This window comes from Prionailurus viverrinus, chromosome D4 (genome assembly GCF_022837055.1).
Source record: "Prionailurus viverrinus isolate Anna chromosome D4, UM_Priviv_1.0, whole genome shotgun sequence".
NCBI lineage: Eukaryota > Metazoa > Chordata > Mammalia > Carnivora > Felidae > Prionailurus > Prionailurus viverrinus.
The window spans coordinates 233,964-255,419 of NC_062573.1; the positions used below are offsets into that span (position 1 = coordinate 233,964).

At 49.9% G+C, this 21,456-nt stretch overlaps 1 protein-coding gene across 1 annotated transcript in view; it reads right to left on the bottom strand.

Annotated features, from left to right (window-relative positions):
- Positions 1 to 446: 446 nt before the first annotated feature.
- The window catches only part of NUP188 (nucleoporin 188), a 55,235-nt gene continuing 34,225 nt past the window's right edge, over positions 447 to 21,456 (bottom strand). Inside the window, exons 14-44 of the mRNA XM_047829631.1 lie at positions 20,406 to 20,525; positions 19,783 to 19,909; positions 18,662 to 18,814; positions 18,361 to 18,487; positions 18,065 to 18,152; positions 17,895 to 17,971; positions 17,204 to 17,318; positions 15,453 to 15,573; positions 15,259 to 15,325; positions 14,451 to 14,579; positions 13,987 to 14,126; positions 13,054 to 13,160; positions 11,180 to 11,386; positions 10,896 to 11,065; positions 10,022 to 10,091; positions 9,553 to 9,620; positions 8,930 to 9,125; positions 6,931 to 7,008; positions 6,587 to 6,672; positions 6,224 to 6,369; positions 5,734 to 5,915; positions 4,348 to 4,548; positions 4,069 to 4,161; positions 3,476 to 3,634; positions 3,120 to 3,257; positions 2,362 to 2,436; positions 2,049 to 2,279; positions 1,782 to 1,913; positions 1,444 to 1,517; positions 1,181 to 1,310; positions 447 to 1,069 (exon numbers count right to left, since the gene is read on the bottom strand). Of these exons, the coding sequence (XP_047685587.1) occupies positions 893 to 1,069; positions 1,181 to 1,310; positions 1,444 to 1,517; positions 1,782 to 1,913; positions 2,049 to 2,279; positions 2,362 to 2,436; positions 3,120 to 3,257; positions 3,476 to 3,634; positions 4,069 to 4,161; positions 4,348 to 4,548; positions 5,734 to 5,915; positions 6,224 to 6,369; positions 6,587 to 6,672; positions 6,931 to 7,008; positions 8,930 to 9,125; positions 9,553 to 9,620; positions 10,022 to 10,091; positions 10,896 to 11,065; positions 11,180 to 11,386; positions 13,054 to 13,160; positions 13,987 to 14,126; positions 14,451 to 14,579; positions 15,259 to 15,325; positions 15,453 to 15,573; positions 17,204 to 17,318; positions 17,895 to 17,971; positions 18,065 to 18,152; positions 18,361 to 18,487; positions 18,662 to 18,814; positions 19,783 to 19,909; positions 20,406 to 20,525 (3,984 nt within the window). The 3' untranslated portion in view covers positions 447 to 892. The remainder of the gene's footprint in view (positions 1,070 to 1,180; positions 1,311 to 1,443; positions 1,518 to 1,781; positions 1,914 to 2,048; positions 2,280 to 2,361; positions 2,437 to 3,119; positions 3,258 to 3,475; positions 3,635 to 4,068; positions 4,162 to 4,347; positions 4,549 to 5,733; positions 5,916 to 6,223; positions 6,370 to 6,586; positions 6,673 to 6,930; positions 7,009 to 8,929; positions 9,126 to 9,552; positions 9,621 to 10,021; positions 10,092 to 10,895; positions 11,066 to 11,179; positions 11,387 to 13,053; positions 13,161 to 13,986; positions 14,127 to 14,450; positions 14,580 to 15,258; positions 15,326 to 15,452; positions 15,574 to 17,203; positions 17,319 to 17,894; positions 17,972 to 18,064; positions 18,153 to 18,360; positions 18,488 to 18,661; positions 18,815 to 19,782; positions 19,910 to 20,405; positions 20,526 to 21,456) is intronic.

The window sequence follows — 21,456 nt, forward strand, 5'->3', positions numbered from 1 at the left end:
GACTCTAGCCCAGGTCAGTCTGATTCTAGAAACTTCAAGCGGTGGCTCTGGCCTGCAAGCCAGGTGTCAGATTAAGCACCGAGCCCAGCACTCTAGTGATCAGGTCCTGAGGAGGCCAGAGGCTGGCAGGCCCACAGCCCGGGCTTCTGAAGGCAGGGGCAGGGGAGGCAGGGGCACAGAGCTGTAAATAGGAAGGAGTGAACTTCAAGCGAGGCTACACCTGTGGGAAGCTCAGCCAGCGGGTAAACGGAGCGCGTGCGTCAGGGGTGAGGTGTGGTGGGGACGAGAGCTGGGCGGGCCGGGGAAGGGAAAATTAAAGTGTCCGCCCGGCTCCTCTGCTTCCCCAAACCTCCACTCCGCCTCTCCCAGGCACCTGGCCAAGGAAGACTTGCTTGGTGCTGAGCGCCGGGTGCTCGTCTCCAGGCCTTGAAGGCACATCACACAGCTATCTATAAACAGTATTTTAATATTTGTATAAATAGACCACAGTATTACCAAAAACTGCAAGAACAGAGCATGGAAAACATTTTCAGAGCCGTGCACACAGCCTATCCTGGTTGCATTTGACACTGGCTCCTGGCCTCTACTGGGCCAGGGTCAAGTGCAGGGGCGGGGGGGGGGGGGGGGGGATGCTTAAGGGAAGTACCACACCCTGGGACATTCTGAACTTGAGGGCGTGAGCGCGGTAGACTCATGGCTCCCACCTGGCCGTGGACCTCTTGATCTATTATAAAAATAATGCCAGTGGGTGGGCGGCTGGAGTCGTGGCTGCCCTGGGGGGAGGGGACAGGTGCCGCTCTCAGTCCACACGGGCCACAGGGCCGGCCCGCAGCACCCCCGCTGCCCGGGACTGTGGTGCAGATTGCCGGAGCAGGGTGGGCGGGCCCCCACCCTATCTTTGCACGTGCCGCACGAAGGCCTGCACTAGCTGGATCAGAGGCTCCTGGCTCTCCGGGCTGGCCTTGGAGAGCGAGGTGGACTTGCCCTGAGGCGAGGGGAGGACGCCGGCAGCGGGGGAGCTGGGGCCTCCCCGGCGGAAGTAGCGTGAGAGGCTGGAGAGCAGAGTGCTCTGTGAAAGAAAAGGTACTAGATGAGGGCCCCGCGAGGCGGGGGGCCCAGTGGGAACCCACAGGCTCGTCCCCACCAGCGCCCCTGGTCAGAGCCCTCTACCCGTCTGTACCAACTCCGAGCTGAGCTCCTGTTTCATCCGCTGCTTGTCCCGGGGATGTACGGCCGGGTCCCTAAGGTAGCGCACGGCCTGGGAGATGAGCAGGTAGAAGCAGTTTTCCATGGTGAACATCAGGAGGGACCTGGGGAGAGGGCAGGGGGCCCCGTTGCAGACAGCCGAGCCGGCAGGGACGGGGTGCACCGCCGAGCCAGGAGGAGGGCTGACCCACAGCTGCCCTGACCCCAGATCAAATTCCAGAAGAGGGGCTTTCTTACTTCAGCGTTCTGGTCCCTTCCGCCTGTGTGCTGAGCCCCACGGCCTGGGTGAGGGGCTCCTTTTTCTTGTCCAGCTGGAGGAAGAGACACAGGGTGAAGAGAAAGTGACAGTAACAGGTGTGGCTCCCTGCGAGCCTCCGACTTGGCGGCCCTGCACTAGCAGTTGGCCAGCTACTCACTCAGCCCCCACAGTGCTCCTCCCGGCGAGGTCCTGCCAGCTCGCTCAGGAAGAGGACCAGGCTCAGGCAGGCTGACGTGCTGGAGGCCACAGTTATGCCACGGGAGATCGGGGGGAAGACTGGGGTTGAGAGGCCAGAGTCTGACAGCACCCAACTTACCTCTCCAAGCATGTTTAGGGCCACATTCACCGTGGCCAGAAGGGTCCCGAAGGAGGGGGCCACTTCTGAGTCAAAGGTGGGAGTGGTGAAGCTCAGGGCAAAGAGGAAGTTGTATTCAGCAAGGTCCAGGGACTGCAAGGCAAGACAGGAGCAATCTGGAGCCCAACTAGGACCCCAGACGGCTCTTAAGGGTAGAGCAGAGCACAGGAGAGCCTCTGCAGCTCACCGCTGGGCAGCTGGCGGCACGGCACAGGGGGCGGCTCGTACCTGATCCAGCAGGATTTGGCAGACGTCTGGGGTGAAGTGGCGCAGAGCCGCCAGGGTCCTGCTAAGGATCTTGAGAAGTCCGTACTGGACCGTGTGTAAGGCTCGCTGCTCCGAGGCCTCCGTGTCAGCAGCGGGCTGCTTAGAAGAGCAGGAGGGGGCGGCAGTGGCAGCAGCGGGCAGCCGCTGAACTCGGGGGGCGACAGCCGAGGGGATGCCGTCCCCGTTTTTGTTCTGAGGGAGACAAGAAATGGAGGTGGAGTCCAGAGAAGCCGGCACGAGGCCCCGCGGGCAGCCCGGCAGGGAGGGCGGTTACCTGCAAGCAGTGCTGCAGCATCTTGCGGCTGTGCAGGAGGGAGGTGCAGGCCTGGCACAGGTAGCCCAGGTTTACCTGCAGCAGACACAGACGTGGGGCGGGGGCAGGGGGCTCTCAGCAGCGGCCCCACCAAGCAGGCCCCCCTCAGAGTCCCAGTGCCCTTCCTCTCAGCTCCTACAATGCTCACCTCCCTGTGTTCTCGAGCTGCAAATCTTACAGCCACAGAGTATGCCCGACTCCGGACTGGGGCAGGGGATGCCTGGGATCTTTCCCTGCACCCTGTGCCGTGCCACCACCTAGCTCAATGTCTAAGATCAGTTCTTCAGTAAAGAAATAAGATAGGGATCATTTTCCCATTTTACAGAAGAAAAACCTTCAGAAATAGCGAAGTAACGTGGCCAAGGTCACACAAATGATGGATGCCTGTCTGGCTCCAGGACCTGTTCTCTCCCTACTCCCCAGACCCTGGCCCCGCTGGTCTCAAGCTTCAGGCCTATTCCTAAGGGATGTGAACCAACATCCATCCAACTGAGCCCAAGTTCTTAAGCTACAAGGCTGCCCTTTATATATATTTATATATAAGGAAAACTTTAGCTCCAGGGAAAGCAACACGAAGAAACCAAACCCCGTGTTCACAAAGCAAAATGCCCACGTTCCAAGTGCCTGCTATTCACCAGAGGTACCCCAGACAGTGCCCACCACCCCATGCCCAAGCACTTCCCCAGACCCCTTGCAAGGAACCATGTCCAAGGACCCACCTGGACATCTCGCATAAGCTGAGGCAGGTGGAAGTGCCATTCCTTCATGAAGTTGGAGAGCTGCAGAATGAAGCCCACAGTGTGGTCTGCCTCCTCCAGGCACGCCAGACTCTGTATTGTCCTTACCGCACTGAGGCACTGAGAGGGGAGAGACAAGGATGGATGGAGTGAAACAGGGACCTGACCTGCCTGCTCTTCACCCTCCCATTGGGAGGACAGGTTCTGGACCCACAAATGCTGAGGTGATGGCACATCAGACTCTTCTAGGCTCAGAAGTTTCTGAATGGTCCTGAATGGCCCAGACCCCCCTATTACCCTGAGCCCCCTGAGCTCCTATGATGCTGGCAGCCCCTCACCTGTAAGGTCCGCTCCTGGTGAACACCCACGAAGTCCAGGGCCTCGGTCAGGAAGTTGTAGCGCAGAGTTTTGAGGAGCCGCTCCATCAAGGACATGGAGAGGCGGTAGACCCCCGGCCAAGAGGGGGCATCCAGAGACTTCCGAGAGGTGCTAGGCGTCTAAGATACAGACAGCAGATGATATCAGGACACGGCACCAACGAATCCAGCTGACAGGTGTAGCGGGACCTCCGTGCAACACGGCAGCTAAGGCAGCCTGGCTGCTCGGAAGAGAAAACCTAGAAAGGGCACAGCCACTGCCTGGTGACCGGCAGGGCCACAGGGGGTCCGAGGCCAGGGATTACGAGGAAAGAGCACCAGGCAGATACAAAAGAATCCCAGGTTCTAGACTCAGGTCTGCCATTAACTAGCCATATGAACTTCTCTTACTAGAAATCAGTATGGGGGCAGTGAGGAGTCTACACCATCAGTGCATCAGACAAGCCATTAAAGAGCAACTCCCAGGGTGTGTGAAAGATCAAGGACAGGGACACTTTTCCCCTCAAATTGCAGTCTGGCCAATCCAGGGGTCCTGGCGAGTCACTGGCACTCACCTGCACTGTCCCATTGGAGCTAAGCTGGTACACGCTCAGGAGGGGCAGACAAATGCTCTGGGTGATGCCAGCCCCAGCTACTGCTGTGGCTCCCTGGGAGGGAAAGACCTGGAATGAGATGGAACTTACCCGGCCCCACCACTCCTGGAATCTGTCTCCTGCCCAGGGGCAGCCGAGCTCTCAAGGCAGACCAGAGCTCCTGGGAGAATCACAGGCTGTGCTGGAACCCACCCAACACAAGCAAGGAGGCTCCCTCCTGCACCCGGGCTGGCCTCCTACCTGCTGGGTGCGAGCCAGAGTGAGGAGCAGGTGCAATGATGCCTCGGTGAAATGCAGGTTCTGCTTCATGCGAAGGCTCACCTCCAGAGTGGTGAGGAGGGTTGGCAGGATGGGGAGCCTGCGAGTCACCTGGAGCCATGAGTCACCGTCCTCGTCCACCTCACACAGCTCCTTGGCCAGGTGCAGGCCCAGGACACACACCTGCTGGGGCCCAGGGGCAAAGATAGGCAAGAGGGAAGGAAGCAGTGCAAGGGCGGGGATGAGGGGGGAGGACAACAACAGGCAGCCCTGCGCCAGGCTGCCCCAGCCCTCACTCGGTCACAGACATCTCCCAAGTGAGCTTGATGGAAACGTGGAGTCTCTCCCAAACTGGCTGTACCCACACCCCCTAACGGGGCACAGCACTCCCCCCAAGCTAACATACCACCCCCCAGAGACAGTTCTGGACTCCTCCCTCCCCCACTACCTCTCAAGCTTCCCGACTCACACCTGCTCACTGCGCCCAATTCTACCCGTCTTGCTGCACCACTGCACCCGCCTCCTGAACGGTCCTTCGCTCTCCCGGACCCTCTCCAATCAATTCTTCATACCGGTGGGTTTTCAAACTTACTTTTGACCATGACGCACAAGAATAAATACTTTTTATGCTGTGTCCCCGTATACACACGTTAATATATTTTCCTACCCTTCCCCCCACCAACAAAACACAGATCTTTTCTTTTATACTTTATCCTCCTTTGTTAAAAAAAAAAAATGCTGGTTATAACCAAATGAGTTCATCTCAAGACCCACTAACAAGTCATCACCCAGTTTGAAAAACACTCTTCTATGCTGCGTCCAGGGAGATCTTTCCACGTTTCTCTCCCTTGCTTAAATCCTTGAGTCCTTTCTTCTTTCACTTGAAACCCACATCAAAGACCCTGCTAAGGCTGCCAGTCATCCAGCCCCCAGCTCTCCAGCCTCTCACTGCTTCTTCGCTCACCACAGCCTTTCCTCTGGCCCCCAGGGGACTTGTACCACAGCAAACCACCCTGTTCTCACTCCCAAGTCTTCCTCGCTCCCTTTACCTGCCTGACTCTATCAATGCTTTAAATTATGGCTGAAAGGGTGCTATCTCGTGGAATCCCTAGATTAGGTGAGAACCCCAAGCCACACGTTCTCCCGGTGTTTCTCCTGCATGAGACTTGCCACGATGGAATTCCGACACATCTCTGCATGGGCTCTGATTTGTTCAGGTTCTCCACTAGGCTATAAACTCTTCCAGTGCAGTGACTACATGTCTCATTCACTAATCACCCCGAGGGCCTGGCACAGGGCAGGCAAGGCAGTTGGCACTTGCTGGATGTGCATGGGCAGGACAACCTACTCCCCAGGGCACTCCCTCACCCCATCACGCTGGTCCTTGTGCCGGGGCCTCGAGCAGTCATCAGTCTCCATGCTGTCCTTGTCCTCCGTGGCACCACCTGACGCCAGACTATGGCGGGTCTGGTCGAAGAGAGCAATTACCTCTTCCTGGAGGGTCTCACAGACATTCAGCACCAGCTGGGAGTACTGGGGGATGTCACTCACTGCAGAGCACAGGCAGGGAGGGGACACAGTGATGCTCACTCACCATGTCAACTCTCGCTGCTGCACACCGAGGTTCCCTCCCCAGGCAGGCACAGGGGAATGTATGCTGCTGAGAGAGGATCCACCCGCGTGGGGAGCAGGAAGTAGACAGATGGGGGAGAAAAAGTTTTCTGGAAGACAGGCATTCCAAGACTGACAGCGCAAACCGCAAAGCAAAAATGTGTGGCTGGAAACCAGATGAAGCCCCGCCAGACCAGCTGCCAGTGGAGCCGGGGGACCGCTGCCCCCTCTCCCCTCTGCTCCTCACCTCTCATCTCCTTCATCTGCAACACTGTGATGAATGCTGAGAACACCTTGGCCTTGGTCTTCTCCATGAGTTGCTGGTCTGCCTGTAGCACTCCCTCCAGGATCTCCGTCAAGGGCCCAAGGATTTCATCCACAGAACCTAACTCCCTAGCAACAATACGGGGCAGAGAAGGAAGAACACATGCCAAATAAAGGCCACAAAGTGCCCTAGCTCTGATTCAGAGGTGCCCACCGGGCAGCCTGCCTCCCCCTGTTTGCTAGCGATGGAAAGCGAGCCCGTCTCACACCCATTTTCTCCCCTTCGGGAAAGCGAAGGGCCGGTAAGGAGGCGTGAGCAGGCCCCCTCCCCTGGCACGGTGCTCACCTCTTCCACTGCCGGAGGAGGATAAGCAGCAGAGTGCACATCATGGATCCGAGGCGGAGGCAGTTCACTGAGGTGGGGACCAGGAGCTGAGGGGAGACAGCAGACCAGTCAGAAGTCAGGCTTCCTGCGAGCTGACGTGGCTGGGAGATTCGAGCTCCATCCGAAGGGCACCTTTCAGACTCGTGCCCTTCTTTCCCAGCAGCGAGCTGACAGGGGCGGGCCCGTGGGAGAGACCACGGCTCGGCACTGTGGCCTCAGGCCTCCGAGGCCGACTGAGCCCCTTGTCCTGACATTTGTGAGACCTTCTCCCTAGGAAGAATGAGAAACCTCCCAGACACACTTACTAATGCTTTGGTCCCATCAAGCACGTCAAGAAAGAGCTGGCGACGCACTGCAGGGTCAGTCAGGTGCATTACCTCTGCCTGCAAAGGAACAGGGAGAAAAATGTCATTTGGGAAAATTCCCCAGACTACAAAAGCCACAAGACGTAGGGTCCTCTGTCAGGCAATTAGTCATTGGTTAGTCACGGTCTTCCTAATTATTGCCCGGTTGTTTCTCTGTCCACCCTTAGACATGGTCAAAATCGGGTCAGGTTCACCACCTCCTCCTGACAACACCCCTCTTCTCAGACCCTTCAACGGCTTCCCAGTGCACTAGAAATACAAACGCCTCACAACAAGGCGTAAGAGGCCCCACGGGATCTAGTCCAACTGATTTCGGTATCACCACTCGTGCTCAGCCTATTCCAGGCCTACTAGTAGGACTTCTTCTTCCTGCTTAAACCATACCACACTCTTTTCCGCTCTGGACCCTCACACATGTGACACCATGTGCCTAGACTACTCTCTTCCACAGGCTCTCCACCTGGAACGCTCCTTTGCACATCAGGTCTCAGTTTGGATGACACCTCCTCAGAGAAGGCCTTCCTGACTGCTCCTGCTTAAGCACTCACTACCACAACATCCTGATCATCTCCTTCATAGTGAATTATCACAATCTCGAACTGTTTTTCTTTATGGATTTGTTTACAATTTGCCTCCCTCATGGGCCACTCTCCAGGAGATCAAAGACCTTCTCTGCCTTGTTCACTGCTGTATCCCTGGGTGCCTGACACATGGGGAACATTCCGTTAATATCTGTTAAATGAGTAAGTGAATGGTCAGTATCCTACACTTAATCAGACAGTTTTCCTAAGGAAAAAGAGGTAGCAGGATTTTCAGAGCTATGATCCATGAACTGCTGCCTATGGCGTACAACATAGGAAATATAGTTAATAACACTGTAATGGCCTTGTATGTTTAAGAGACAGTAACTAGACTTAGCATGGGAATCATCTTACTGTGTATGAAAATACGGAAACATCACGATGTCCACCTGAAACTAACAGAACATTATATGTCAACTATACTTTAATTAAAGCAAAACAAAACACCTGTTGCCTAGCTAGGGCCTAAAAGGCAAGTGACACACAGGCTATCCGCTGAGGAATCAATCTGCTCCAAAGATGGCTGAGCCTTCTGGGTGTCTGCAGTCTCAGGAGTCTACAGCCAATGTGATGCAGAAAAGTCCCAAAGTCGTGGCCAGTCAGGCACTGGGAACACGTCACTCATGGAAGACATAAGAGTATGCTTGGAACAAGGGACATCTACCAAGTTGTAGTTACTAACGAAGCAAAGATAGTAATCTGGATTCTCCAGGGAAAAACAATTCAAAACTAAGCCCTTATTGCACAACAGGACGGTGCAGTGTGAAAACACACGCACGCAAAGGAGAAATGCGAATTCTTAAATGCTAACTTTCTCTCTCTAAAAACCAACTCTCAGTAGATACACAGTGCAGAGACAATGGCCTCTGCTCTTTTTCTAAAACCAGGAAATGCAGTTTCTAGAACCCTAGAGAAGGTGCTGCCACAGCAGTCACAGCTGTCTGTTGACCAGTCTACAAATATTTACCTAGTGTCGACAGGGGACGTGCCTAAGAAGGTGACTCTACGTGTGCGTGAGAGGCAGACGAAGGAAGGGGGCCTCTGAGACCTGTTCAGGGCCACAAGGGCAGCTACAGGAGGCTTTTATGGATGCTATTGTTTTATGAATGTTTTAAATTACTTCTCTGCATTTTCCTTCAAGGTCTCTTGAACCCAACACCCTAAACACCCCACAGCAGCCCCCCATCTACCAGCACAGAACTGTTACATTTTAGCTCAGGAAAAAATCCCTGATTTGTTCTTCATCCCAAGGGGTGTATCCGTCAGGCATCCCAGCACACGGTTGCTAGGACACCAAAGCCAAACCCGGCCCCCGCCCCCCCCCCCCCCCCCCCCCGCCGCCCCCCAGAGGCTCTTACATGACTGGTGGCGATGATGAGGAGCATCCTCCAGGCGGAGACGAGCATCTGATACTCTACCAGGGAGGTGCAGCTGCTGCCCTCCGTGTCTGCTGTGTGAACTGCCAATGACTTGACATATCCTGACCAGTAGGCAAAGCGTTTCTCGCTGGAAAATTTCTTAAGTGTATCTTTTAAAGACTGATCTAAAGAGCCCCTAGGGTGTCAAGAAAAAATAAAACCTATGATTAGGTTTTGAAAGCGGACATAAATGTGATGGGCACAGACCCTTGTCGAGGCAGAGAAAGCGACCTCACTTGGGCTTAAAGGCAGACGGCTCCAGTCACCTCCACTGTGTGGGGTTCATACTTCTTGCTCAACATAATGGGTTAGGTTGAGGCCTTTTCCAGGATTCCTCCTCCATGAAATCCCAGGCACATGGAGTTTGCTTCACAATAACTCTCTCTGACAATCATAAATGCCATCAATGGACTGGCCAGGGACACAACTCAGCGGCCCTCCATAAATGGCTCCAAACCAGCTCTCTCCTCTGCCGTGGCTCAAAGAGCCATGCACCCAATGGCAGGCCACCACACCCCCACCCCAAACCTTTAATTCAAATCTCAAAAGGGGAAAGGACTCACTTAACTACATAGTATATTTCCAAGCAAATTATCTTCATGATGAGGGCACAGGTTTCCAGGACGCTGGGCTGTGGAGGGGAGAGCAGAGCAGATACCAATCACGAGGAGAACCTCTTCCCTGGTGGCCCCCATGAGGGAACAGAGCAGGGACCTGATACTTGGAAAACAAGGAAGCACAGTCCCTATCGAACGTGAATGGGCATCTGCAGTGTCAGGTCCACAGTGTCTCCCAGCGAGCGGAGAAGACCACCGAGCCATCGACACAGAGCAGGGCATGCCACTTTCCTTCCCAAGCAAGACATCACAGGGAGAGGAAGCAGGCACTCCTCTGAGAAAGAAGTTTCCAGTGAAGAAAACACTCTGGTTGCTTAATTAGGGGAGATATCATTTTCTACACCTCAGCCTCTCGCAGCCCAGCCTGTCCTCCCTGAGACTTTCCGTCACCGTCCTACCCTTCACCCCAGCTTACCTCAGATGTTTCTGAGGGAGGAGAAAGGGTTCCAAACAGTGGACTGGTTAAGTTCTCCCAAAATTTGGGTCTGAAAGAAAAATACATTTGGAAATCATCCTTTCTCTCAGGCAGTCCTTCCTGAAGTTCTGTCCACCTGCCTTGAGTGGTTCCTTGCACACCCAAGTCCTAACACCCAAGTTACCTGCCCAGTCTTAACATGTGTCTCACAGGTGACCTGCTCCTATGTAAATATAAAGGGTTCCATAGATACAATTATGCTTTCCCGTTAAGAAACACAATCATATGTTATATGTATATTCTAGAGTTGAATGGTAAAAATTCTCATGATCTGTGCCGCTGCACATGTCCCGCAGCCCCAGAAGGAAGAGAGAGGGAGGGGAATAAGGACGCAGATTCCCATGGTTTGCCTTTTTAATGTTCCTTCCCTTTGTGTGAACAGGGTTCTAGAGAGCAGGGGACTCATTCGGCGAACAGGGTTCTAGGGAGCAGGGGTCTCATTCAGCAAATAGGGTCCTAGAGAGCAGGGGTCTCATTCCGTTCAAGGGCTGGAACAAGTCACTCATCGGAAGGCGTTTCTCAAGAATAGTGGCTCTGAAGGAGTCAGCAGAAGGCAAGAATACAAAAGGCAGGAAAAGGTGGGCACCCTAAGGTAAACACGCCTCTGCCCTAGAATAAAGATGACACCTGCTGGCAGCAGCATAAGAAGACAATGACTAAAAGTGAAGTTCCTGCACACTGAACCAGACTCCTAGCACTTTCTACACATATGCTAAGTGAGCTGTCCCAACAAACCTCTGAAGTATGAAGTATTGTTACTCCCATTTTACAGACACAAGCCTTGAAAGTAAATACCTCCTGGAGCCAGACTTACTTAGTTCTGAGGACCAGCATGGCACTGTCCCGCCGGTCCTGCCACAGGGCATGCAGAAAGGCAATGGCCGCACGATGCAGCAGGGGCGGACACCAGTAGCGGTCCTGCTGCTGGGAATCGATCAGCTCCAGCACGGCGTGGAGACAGCTCCAAACCCCAAGGCTGAATTCCTGCAAGAGGGGCGAGAGTTCAGGCCCTGGCCACTGCCAGCAAGCGCACCCGTGGGGCCTGCCCCCACCTCCCAAGGGGCCACCCCCCCAGCTTCATCCCAGGTGCGGGCTCACCTTGGAGCCATCGCTGCCATCCTTCACCTCCAGATTCAGAAACAGTTCAATGAGGCCCGGCTGAGTCTCTACTGCAACCGTGAGGAACTCTAGAATCATGACTTTGATGCGCATGTCCTCAATCTTGCTCTGCAGTCGGGTCAGGAAGGCATCTCGAATGGCAGCCGCATCATTGCCCAGGCAGGCGTACACTGACATTGGGGCCACCTGGTGGAGACCAAACACAGACTTAGAGCTCTACTTCCAAAAAACCTCAACGAGCTCCTGTAGAAGGGTGCCAGAGAACTCTCAGAAAATGGGCACAAAGGGAAACATCCAAGTATGTGGCAGTGGGTTAAAAGGGACATTGCTTCAAACTATGGTACAAAATGCCCAGTGATTCACAAAAGAAATGGTAATCAACACAAAAGGTACACAATAATAACGATAAATGCAAAGTAAAAAACGAGGTAATACTGGTTTGCCTATTAGATTAGCAAAGATTAAAAGACTGACAGGGCCATTCTGGCAAGGATGTTAAGACTTGGTGTTAGGAGTATAAACTGTCGGGGCGCCTGGCTGGCTCAGTTGGTAGAGTGTCAACTCCTAATCTCGGGATCATGAATTCAAGCCACATGATGGGAGTAGAGATTACATTAAAAAAAAAAAGCAGGGAGGGAGGGTGCGCCTGGGTGGCTCAGTCAGTTAACCGTCCGACATCAGCTCAGGTCATGATCTCGCGGTCTGGTCTGTGATTTCGAGCCCCTTGTCAGGCTCTGTGCTGACAGCTCAGAGCCTGGGGCCTGCTTCGAATTCTGTGTCTCCCTCTCTCTCTGCCCCTGCCCCACTCGTGCTCTGTCTCTCTCAAAAACAAATGTTTAGAAAAAAAATTAGGAAAAAGGGGGGAATATAAACTGCTACAATCCTTTAATTAAAAAAAAAATTTTTTTTAATGTTTATTCATTTTTGAGAGAGAGACACAGAGTGCAAGCAGGGCAAGGGCAGAGAGAGAGGGAGACACAGAAACCGAATCCAGGCTCTGAGCTGTCAGCACAGAGCCCGACGTGGGGCTCGAATTCACGAACTGTGAGATCATGACCTGAGCTGAAGTCAGACACTTAACTGAGCCACCCAGGCATCCCACCCCCTTTAAAAATTTTTTTTTAATACAATCCTTTATAGAGGCCAATTTAGAAATGTCTACAAAAATTAAAATGTTCACTAATAACTAATATTCAGGAATTGAAAACAAAAGTTCATGGCGTTCTATGGACAACAATGTTCACTGCAGCACTGCTTGTAATAGTGAAAGACAAAAAAAAAAAAAAAAAAAAAAAAAAATAGCCCAAATAAATAAGGATACACTCATTCCGTGGCTCATCGTGCAAGCATTAAAGACAATAAAGTAGGCCAAATGTGCCCACATGGAAAGACTGTAAGATCTGTGGTTCAGTGAAAAAAGCCAGTCACAAAACAGTATGGACGGTGCAATTCTACTTTTGTAAAGAACAGAAGAGCACAGCAAACATCCTTCAATACAAAAGCACAGATAAAAAGAAATGTGGATCAATGCATACCAATCTGCTCATAGGGAGTCTTGGAACGAAGGGATCAGAGTGGACCTTAACTTTCTATGCTACATTTACCTGTAACGTTTAAATATGTAAAAATGAGTATGCATGTCTTTTGTAATCAGGAAAAAAAAAAAAACCCTCACAAACCACAATTTAGGTGTGGTGTGGACAGCAACACAATTTGTGTGGTGTGTACATGGCTGGGTCACTGTAAAAGTCAGGGCTAAGTCCAAGCTAGCTGTTTCTCCTGAGATAAGGCAGGGGTGGTCTCATGCACAAAGTCAGTTTTCTGGGGCTTTGGCTGATTAAGTGGGATCCTACCGTGGCCAGACGTTTCAACAGCTGGATGGCAAGACGTGGCAAAGCAGGATCATGTTTGTGGTAGATGTATTTGGCAAGAACAGCAATGAGGTTGTTCCCATGGGCACCTGAAGAAGTACAGGAAACAGCTGAGACACCAATGTGCCTGATTCAAGCTCCTAAGAGAGGCTGCTATTCAAAAAGGCTCACGCACGTGAGGGAATTTACTACCCTCAAGTACTTGGGAGGGCCAGAGCGAATCCAGGTGGCCATACCATTCTCTTTTTTCAGTAGCCAAGGGGATATGCAGGATTTGGAGGTAAACAGCCCAATCCAATTCATTAAGAGCAGAAAGAGAGACATTTTGGAAAACAAAACAAAACAAAACAGTCTCTTAACAAACAGGTTAGAAAAAGACGTCACATTGAAATGCAAGAATCATCAAAATCTCAAAATGATAGTTAAGAGTAGGTCTTAGGCATTATCTAAACACCTACTTGAAAATGAGGAAACAGGGTCCCAAAGGTATTAAATGAGTAGTGTAAGGTCAAAGAATAAAACAGTTAATACTTAACAGGTACCAAGAACTTCCCTCCACGATTTACACGTAGTAATCTTACCTCCGTCGTAATTGTGTAAGGTAGGTATTACTATTATCCCCTGAGGCAGAGTTGTTCAATAATGTGCCCAAGGTAACATAGCAGATTAAAGCCAAAATGTGAGCCAAGGCAGTCTGACTTTGAACACGGGTTCTTAACTATTATCCCGTCATCAACAGGAGGCAGAAATGAAGGACATTCCAGCCCTCTCGCTTCTAAGTCCGGGATGGGGACCGGTGATCATTCCCAAACTCCCTCCACGAATTAGTCAGAAAATACTGCTGGCCTCTAACAACACAGCCTGAAGTACGTACTTGTGGGCAGAAGCACTGCTGTTCGCAAGAGCAATACATACCATGCTGTGTGAGAGCCTGTTCCAGGGGGGACACCACATTAGAAGGAGGTTTCAGCCGAATAACATTGTTGGTGACGGAGAATGCCAGTTTCACTGTCTTGATCAGCAGCTGGCCCTGCCCCTGGCCCTCTGCCCCATCACTAGGGTGCCAAATGGAAACCAAAGTTGATTCAGACAACATGACTTCATTCGCAACATATGTGCTCTCATGAATTAGATTCCAACAATAATCCCAGAGTTCAACAGCTTCTGTTAGAGGCCCCAGTCCAAACTAGGAGAGAGGAGGAGCAATCAACTCCCTTTGCTATGTGCCAGTCTACGCAGCAGCCACTAGATTACATACAGGCTACATCCTAGGGGAAATAAGGCTGTCTTTAAAAAGCTACCGCACATTAACTCACACTGGAGTTCTCAGGACATGCAGGCACACTAAGATAAACGGGGAAGGGGAGAGGGAGCCCCACCTGCGGGGCTGAGCAGCCATCACCATGTCGATGGTGTCCACACCGATGCCCATGATATTGATGACTGTCTGTCCCGCTTCTGTGTAGGCCAGGCTGCAGATGCAGAGAGACTGCAGGCTGGGGCTGTGACTGCAAGACAGACATGTTCTGAGTCACCAGGGAGCTGTGAAGTTTATTACTGCAAGAGAAGGGCACTATCCAAACCTAACCAACTGGACATCAGTGGTACAGATCAGCTCCGTGTCAGATGAACACACTCTGGTCACTTTGCTTAAGTAGACTTGATCTTAAAAACAACCCAGAGAAGCTATCTAAATGTCCCAACGATTAATGGATATATCTACTGAATTGAGTCATGATTAATTCATACAATGGAACGCATGGTACCACTAAAACAAGACAGATCTATATGAAGTGGCATGGAAATAAAATTATGGAGCAGTTAGCACAAGCAAAGGAAAACACCTAGTAGAATACACACGGACTTCCTAGTCATCTCTGGAAACAGGTTTAGGAAGGGCATTTTCACTATTTTCCTAATGAACATGTGTAACTTTTGTAAAGATCATAAAAAATAATTTGTGTATATGTATGTGTGTGTGTCATTGGGAACAATCTCATCCCCATTTCATTTGCTCTTCTCGACTCACAGGGAGAAAGGATACGGTCCAGTGGAGAGCAAATGAGAACCTCCAGAGTACTGAGCTCTGGGTTCAACCCAGCTGACTTTTCTGAAGCCCGCCCGTGCCTTCCCTTGGGGAGCGGCAGCGTCCAAGAGTACCCAGTTCAAGCAATCACCCCCTCATACCTGCTGTGCAGGTCTGCCTCATGGCACAGGTTCAGTATTGCATGAATCAACTCCAGGATCAGGCAACCTGGACTCCGGAAAAGACACAGGAATGAAGTGGCCTTGTGTGATGACCCTCATCCCAACAAAGGGAAAGATAAGATCTCCAGGGAGTCAGGAGTGGCTCAGGCCTTCCCTGCCCTCGTGTCCCTTACCAATCTGTTCCCTCACACCATGGGTGTTGTAGCGCCACTTGTGGTAGCCAGGAAGCATCTCCTTCAGCACAAACATGACACAGGGTGCCAGCCCTTGGCTCTGGGTACTCCCAAGCTGTCCCTATGAGAAACCATGCTGTAAGGACTTAAACCATTTAAGGAAGTCATTCAGCTATCACAGATTTAACTCTAAAACTACAGGTCCGGGGCGCCTGGGTGGCGCAGTCGGTTAAGCGTCCGACTTCAGCCAGGTCACGATCTCGCGGTCCGTGAGTTCGAGCCCCGCGTCGGGCTCTGGGCTGATGGCTCAGAGCCTGGAGCCTGTTTCCGATTCTGTGTCTCCCTCTCTCTCTGCCCCTCCCCCATTCATGCTCTGTCTCTCTCTGTCCCAAAAATAAATAAATGTTGAAAAAAAAAATTTTTTTTAAACTACAGGTCCAAAGGAAATCTAGGCAAACCCTGGCTGTCAGTAAGAGAGAAAAAAAAAAATCAGAACACTCTAGTTCAACTGGGTCCAAGCTGTGGATTTCTTTGAAATAGAGAAAAAGACTAAAAAGACAATGTCTCAATGTCACAGAAGGCACCTACGTGAAGGAGACAGAAGAAGGTTAAATCTGGCAGAGGGAGGTACCGGCCATGAACATGAAGGACGTAGGACTGTTAGCAATGCGAAGTGCTGATTTCACTATCATGATGCCAGCCATTCGCCTAACCTCTACCCTATCTCTGGGACACTGGAAAGGAGCTCTCACACTCACAATTCTTTGTCCTAATATTCAGCTTCCTCACCTTAAAAATGGGAATTCTTTACTTACGTCTAAACATCTATAGCTATATCCCTATCTCTGGACTGTTTCTACCTTTTCAAGCATTCATTCATTGATTCTCGCAGGCAGAAAAGCTGGCTGAGTGCTTCTCGTGTGGCCCTCTCAACAACTCCAAGGAGCAGAGACCATGTTATTACTCCTTTTTTACAAAGGTTCTAAGAAATTCCATGTTTGCCCAAGCCCAACACAGTTCGTAAGTGGTCAACCTGACATGTACACCTAATTTTGTCTGACTCCAAAATCTATGCTACAACAGTATTTTTCAAACTGAGTTGTAATCCATTAGTGGATTGTGAAATCAGCTTATTAGAAAATACCAGAGTGCCTTTTGCGTTGTCAGAGAAGTGCTGAATTGTGAAACTTTGCTTCAGAAGTACGTACATACACACACGGATACCGGGCCTAGATATAAAACATACGTATTGCCCTGGGCTACGATGAAAATAGCTTGACAGTAACCACATCATACCATCCTGCCTCTGAATATTAAATAAATTGCACAGGGGCGCCTGCACGGCTAAGTCAGTTAAGCTTCCAACTCTTGATTTCGGCTCAAGTCATGTTTCATAGTTTGTGATTTCGAGCCCCACATGGGGCTCTGCACTGACAGTGCGGAACCTGCTTGGGAAGGGATTCTCTCTCTCTCCCTCTCTCTGCCCCTATCCCAATGTGCTCTCTCTCTCTCTCTCTCTCTCTCGCTCTCGCTCTCACTCTCGCTCTCTCTCAAAATAAACAAACTTTAAATTTTTAATTAATTAATTAATTAACACAGATAAAGTACCTGCTATGGAATCCGGCACATAGTAAATACTCAATACACAGAAACTGTTAGCACCGTAACATCAGGACAACTGTTGTGCCCAAAGACAATGACTATGGTAGAAGAGAAACTATTTCAGACATTTCCATCTGACCAGCGTTTACCTTGACAAGAGTGGTGATCAAGCGTAGAAAGGCAACAGTGACCCCGTACTCGCCCTGGGGCTGCTCACTATTCATCAAGAGGTTTCCGTACCCGCCAGCATTCATCCCCTCCGCACTGGGGAAAAACAGAGGCAGAGTGAATCAGGACGGGGCAATCTCAAGGTTTCAAGAAACTCATCACAGAGCATTCTTATTATCTAGATAGCTTGGACCTAACCTAGGAAAGCTCTCAAAAGAATGAAGCAAATCTAGGCTATTTTACACCCAAGATGAACACTAAGAGAGTACTTTATTAATGTACAACCTCAAGAGCTTTAAAATTCAAAAAATCAAATAAACATCAGGAAAACATCGTTGTCTAATAAGCAAGAGAAGGCAAGGAGCAAATGCTCAAGTAGGAAAATGGAGCCTATGTATAAATAATTGTCCTACCACGCAAGTTCAAAAAGCCACGAAACAAGGAAAAGTATAGAGTGACTACAGCTGAGGAAAGGGAAGCCACGTCTCTGGATCCAGACAGCTCTGTATTCTCCAACCTGGAAAATTAATTCCCATGTACCTAAGGTGGTTGCTGCTGGATGAGAAATACTGCACAGGGAAGCTTCTTTAAAAGTAATGTAGCTAGCCTGGACCCAAAATGTATATGGTACTCCCAGGGAATACGCTCTACCCAACCCAAGACCTGGCTCACCTAATCATCTGACTCATGCTGGAGACCTGGTGGGCCACGAATGGTAAAAAGCCTGTGTGACGAAGATCAGTCCAGACCTGAGAAGGGAAAAGAGCTCAATGTCCATGTGTCTTCAGGTATACACCAAATGCAACAGTTTTTGGCTATTTTGAAGACTTGGTGTGTCTCACCTTTGCAGGGTTCCGGGCAGCCAAAACAGTCAAGCAATTGACACAAGAAGCAATGACATCCACCGGTGGAGAGATTACTGTCGTTAGCCTAGTTGGAGAATAGTGTACTCTACTCAGTGAAATGAATACAGCGTGTTCCATCACAGATATTTTCCAGCTCTCTCTGCCCAAGTCTCTCCTCTCAGTAGGGATGGAAAAATAGGAAAACCCTCAGCTGGGGATAGTATCACACCAGGGCTTCCCACAGAGACACAGATGCGGACTTTAACCTGGGGTGTGTGTGAGCTGACGCTTACCGCTGTAGCAGCATGTAGATACGGGATGTGATGGGCAAGAGACAGTCTGCTATGGACAGATCTGTGCTGATGACCTTATGGACCAGATCAATGATGGGTCTGACCCGCTGGCAGTGCTGGATCACATCTGAGGGGAAAGAGAGCAACAATTCCTTTAAGATTACTGAACAGTCTCCCAGATAAACACTACACGGATCCCAGTCTGCACGGTTCTGAATTTTATCCTGAGAGTCCCTGTCCCCCAATTCTAAGCATGTCTGTTTTTCTTCCCCACAGTCATGTCTCCCCGAGCTGACCTCACCTGCAGTGGAAACAACATGCAACAGCATTTCAATCTCGCAGGTAAAGAGGGTCCAGCTACTGTAAGAGTACTCCCAGCGTACCAGGTAAGCCCTGTCGTCCAGCACTACCTGGCCTACTGTGCCCTGAGGTATGCGAAGGTTGGTCTGACCCCCTAAGGAAGAGAGGAAGAGAAATTAGTCTAATATCCAGCGATACAATAGGAAAAAGCGACTCCTACATCAGACAACAACGTTTAATCACACAGAAATGGACAGACTCTCGTCCCACTAGCTAACACTGCTGTGCTGGGGTCACCCATGTGTAGCACATGTGTCAGAATTCCCTTTCTTTTCAAGGCTGAATAATATCACGCTGTAAATATATAACACATTTTGTTGATCTATTTCATCTGTTGCTGACATGTATTTCAAATTGTTACTGTATATATACCCTTTTGCCCATTTAAAATTGTTATTGTAATATACCCTTCTACCCCACAAAATTATTCTCGTATATACCCTTTTATCAGACAACCCCGGTTTGAGGACTCTATGTACTAAAAATAAAAATATCCATATATAAAGTACAAGTACCCAAAGGAGCATTGTTTGTAGTGACCAAAACCCAACATAGCCTACATGTCCTTTAGAAGGAAAAAGATACAAAATTATGGAATATCTAGAATAGTTCTGTTACTAAAAGATAGTTACTAAAAGATAACGAGTCAGATCCACATATAAGAAAAACGAGTTGCAGAATCAATCTAGGAGAGTGTACGGTGTGCACAGGGACACATACCAGCTCAACACTGACTATCTGACGGACAAGCCTGAACAGATGAACTTTGTGAAGTGTTTATCTGTGCTGTTGTTCTTTACAATGAACACCCATTATTTTTTAAATAAAATAATCTGGGGTGCCTGGGTGGCTCAGTCAGTTGGGCATCTGACTCTTGATTTCGGCTCAGGTCAATCTAATGATACAAAAAACTGAGAAATAGACTAATAATTCCTCAACGAGCACAGCGGAGAGGAGCTGCTTTAAAGGCAACGAGCATGAAATGGCTCAAACAGCAGTGCTGAGGTCTAAACAGAAGCTGAGGAGAGGTGGCTACTGAGCCAGGGAGGGTCTCCATCTTACCAAGAGGGTAAAGGAGTTTGGACGTCTGCCTCCGCCAGAGAGTTCCATCTTCGTGGGAGATCACATCATGGGGCTTGTGCTTGTAAAGTTCATTGTAGAAAGACATCTTATCCAAGAAACTATACACCTGCCAACACACAGAAAAAAATCCAGCCGCACGCTTACCTCGGGGACATGCAAGGGGTCCCACATCTGTTCTGCTCTTTCAGTCAGACTGTGTCTGACTCTCAAACTTCTCACAAACCTGCCACTGTGACCCTTCTTAGAATTGCCTCTACGCTCCTTGCCAACCCTCAGCACCCTTTAACACTTAGCTCAAGGCCCCTCACTCCACAGACTGCTGGCTCTCCTCAACAGTAGATCTTTACTACTCAAATGACATTTACCGTATGGCTGTATCAGCTATTTCTTCCTTGTATCTATTGTTATTCTCTTCCGATGAGACAGTAAGGAATTTTATACTATGTCTCACTCAGTGTCTGCAACAGGTACTTAATTTAAGAGAACTTAAGCACTATCTCTGGCACTGTTCATTCAACTTCAGACTAATTCTTGCCATGGCAGTGGCATCCCCCAAAACCTCTCCCACAGTCTGAAATCAAGCATCTAAATGAACAACCTACCTTTTTGGCAGTGGACTTTCCTGATACGAGGGCTCGTAGCAACTGCAGGAGTGGGGAGAGGAGATGGGGAAACATCCCACATACACTGTCCAGAATGATCCCGAGCCCAGAGGTTGGCTCCTGTGGTGGAAAAAGAGAGGTCACTGACCTTCAACACCATCCGTGAATTAACACATCTCCGAACTGCCCAGCAATCATAAGAAAATCTAAAAACAGTCCTTTCCTCCGGGCAGACATCACCCCTCCCTAACAATTGAAGATTTCCAGAATTTCACTGAGAAAGGCTTTCAACATCAGATTTATCAGGACCTGAAAAGAGAATACCACCGCCTCCAGTGACCTTTTCCTGGCTGTCCTCCCAACAGGAAGACAATGCTATCCGCCATTGCAGGAGATGTTTTGAATAATGTGAAAAGCGGCCAACAACATGTTAGCATTTGGCCACCACACACAAGTAACAGATCCTTAATCTAAATATTGTTTCAGGCCACCCTCTCCCAGGAACACTGTTCGAGACGACAGTGACTCAGGAAGAAGAGGATAAGACCTAGAGGCATATCAGTCAGGCCACAGTACAAGAGAGAACAGATTTATTCATCAGCTGGACCCTAGGGCTTCAGACTTGTGTTAATTCTAAGCCTATGTACTGGTGAGAAGCTGTTCTCTCTGAAGCCAAATTCTTATCTAACTTGTTAACAGTATTCTGACAACTCAGACGCATGTTCAAGACTTACAGCACTACTGGTGCCTGAGACTAACAATGTGAAAAAAGACTTGGTGGGCAGGATACAGAACATGCTGGTTAACAACACAGACTACAGACTGAAGTCAGCCAGAACTGCTTCCTGAGGCTGGCTGTTCATCTAGCTGTGTAACCTTAGGCAAGTCACTTCATATCTCTAAGCATCACCTTTCCTCATATGCAAAATGGTGATTTATAATTCTATCTACTTTATAGATTTTCGTAAAGAGTAAATACAAAATGACATAAACGCTTAATATGAGACCAATCACAAACTAAGTGCTTGATCAATTGTTTTGCTACTAGAAT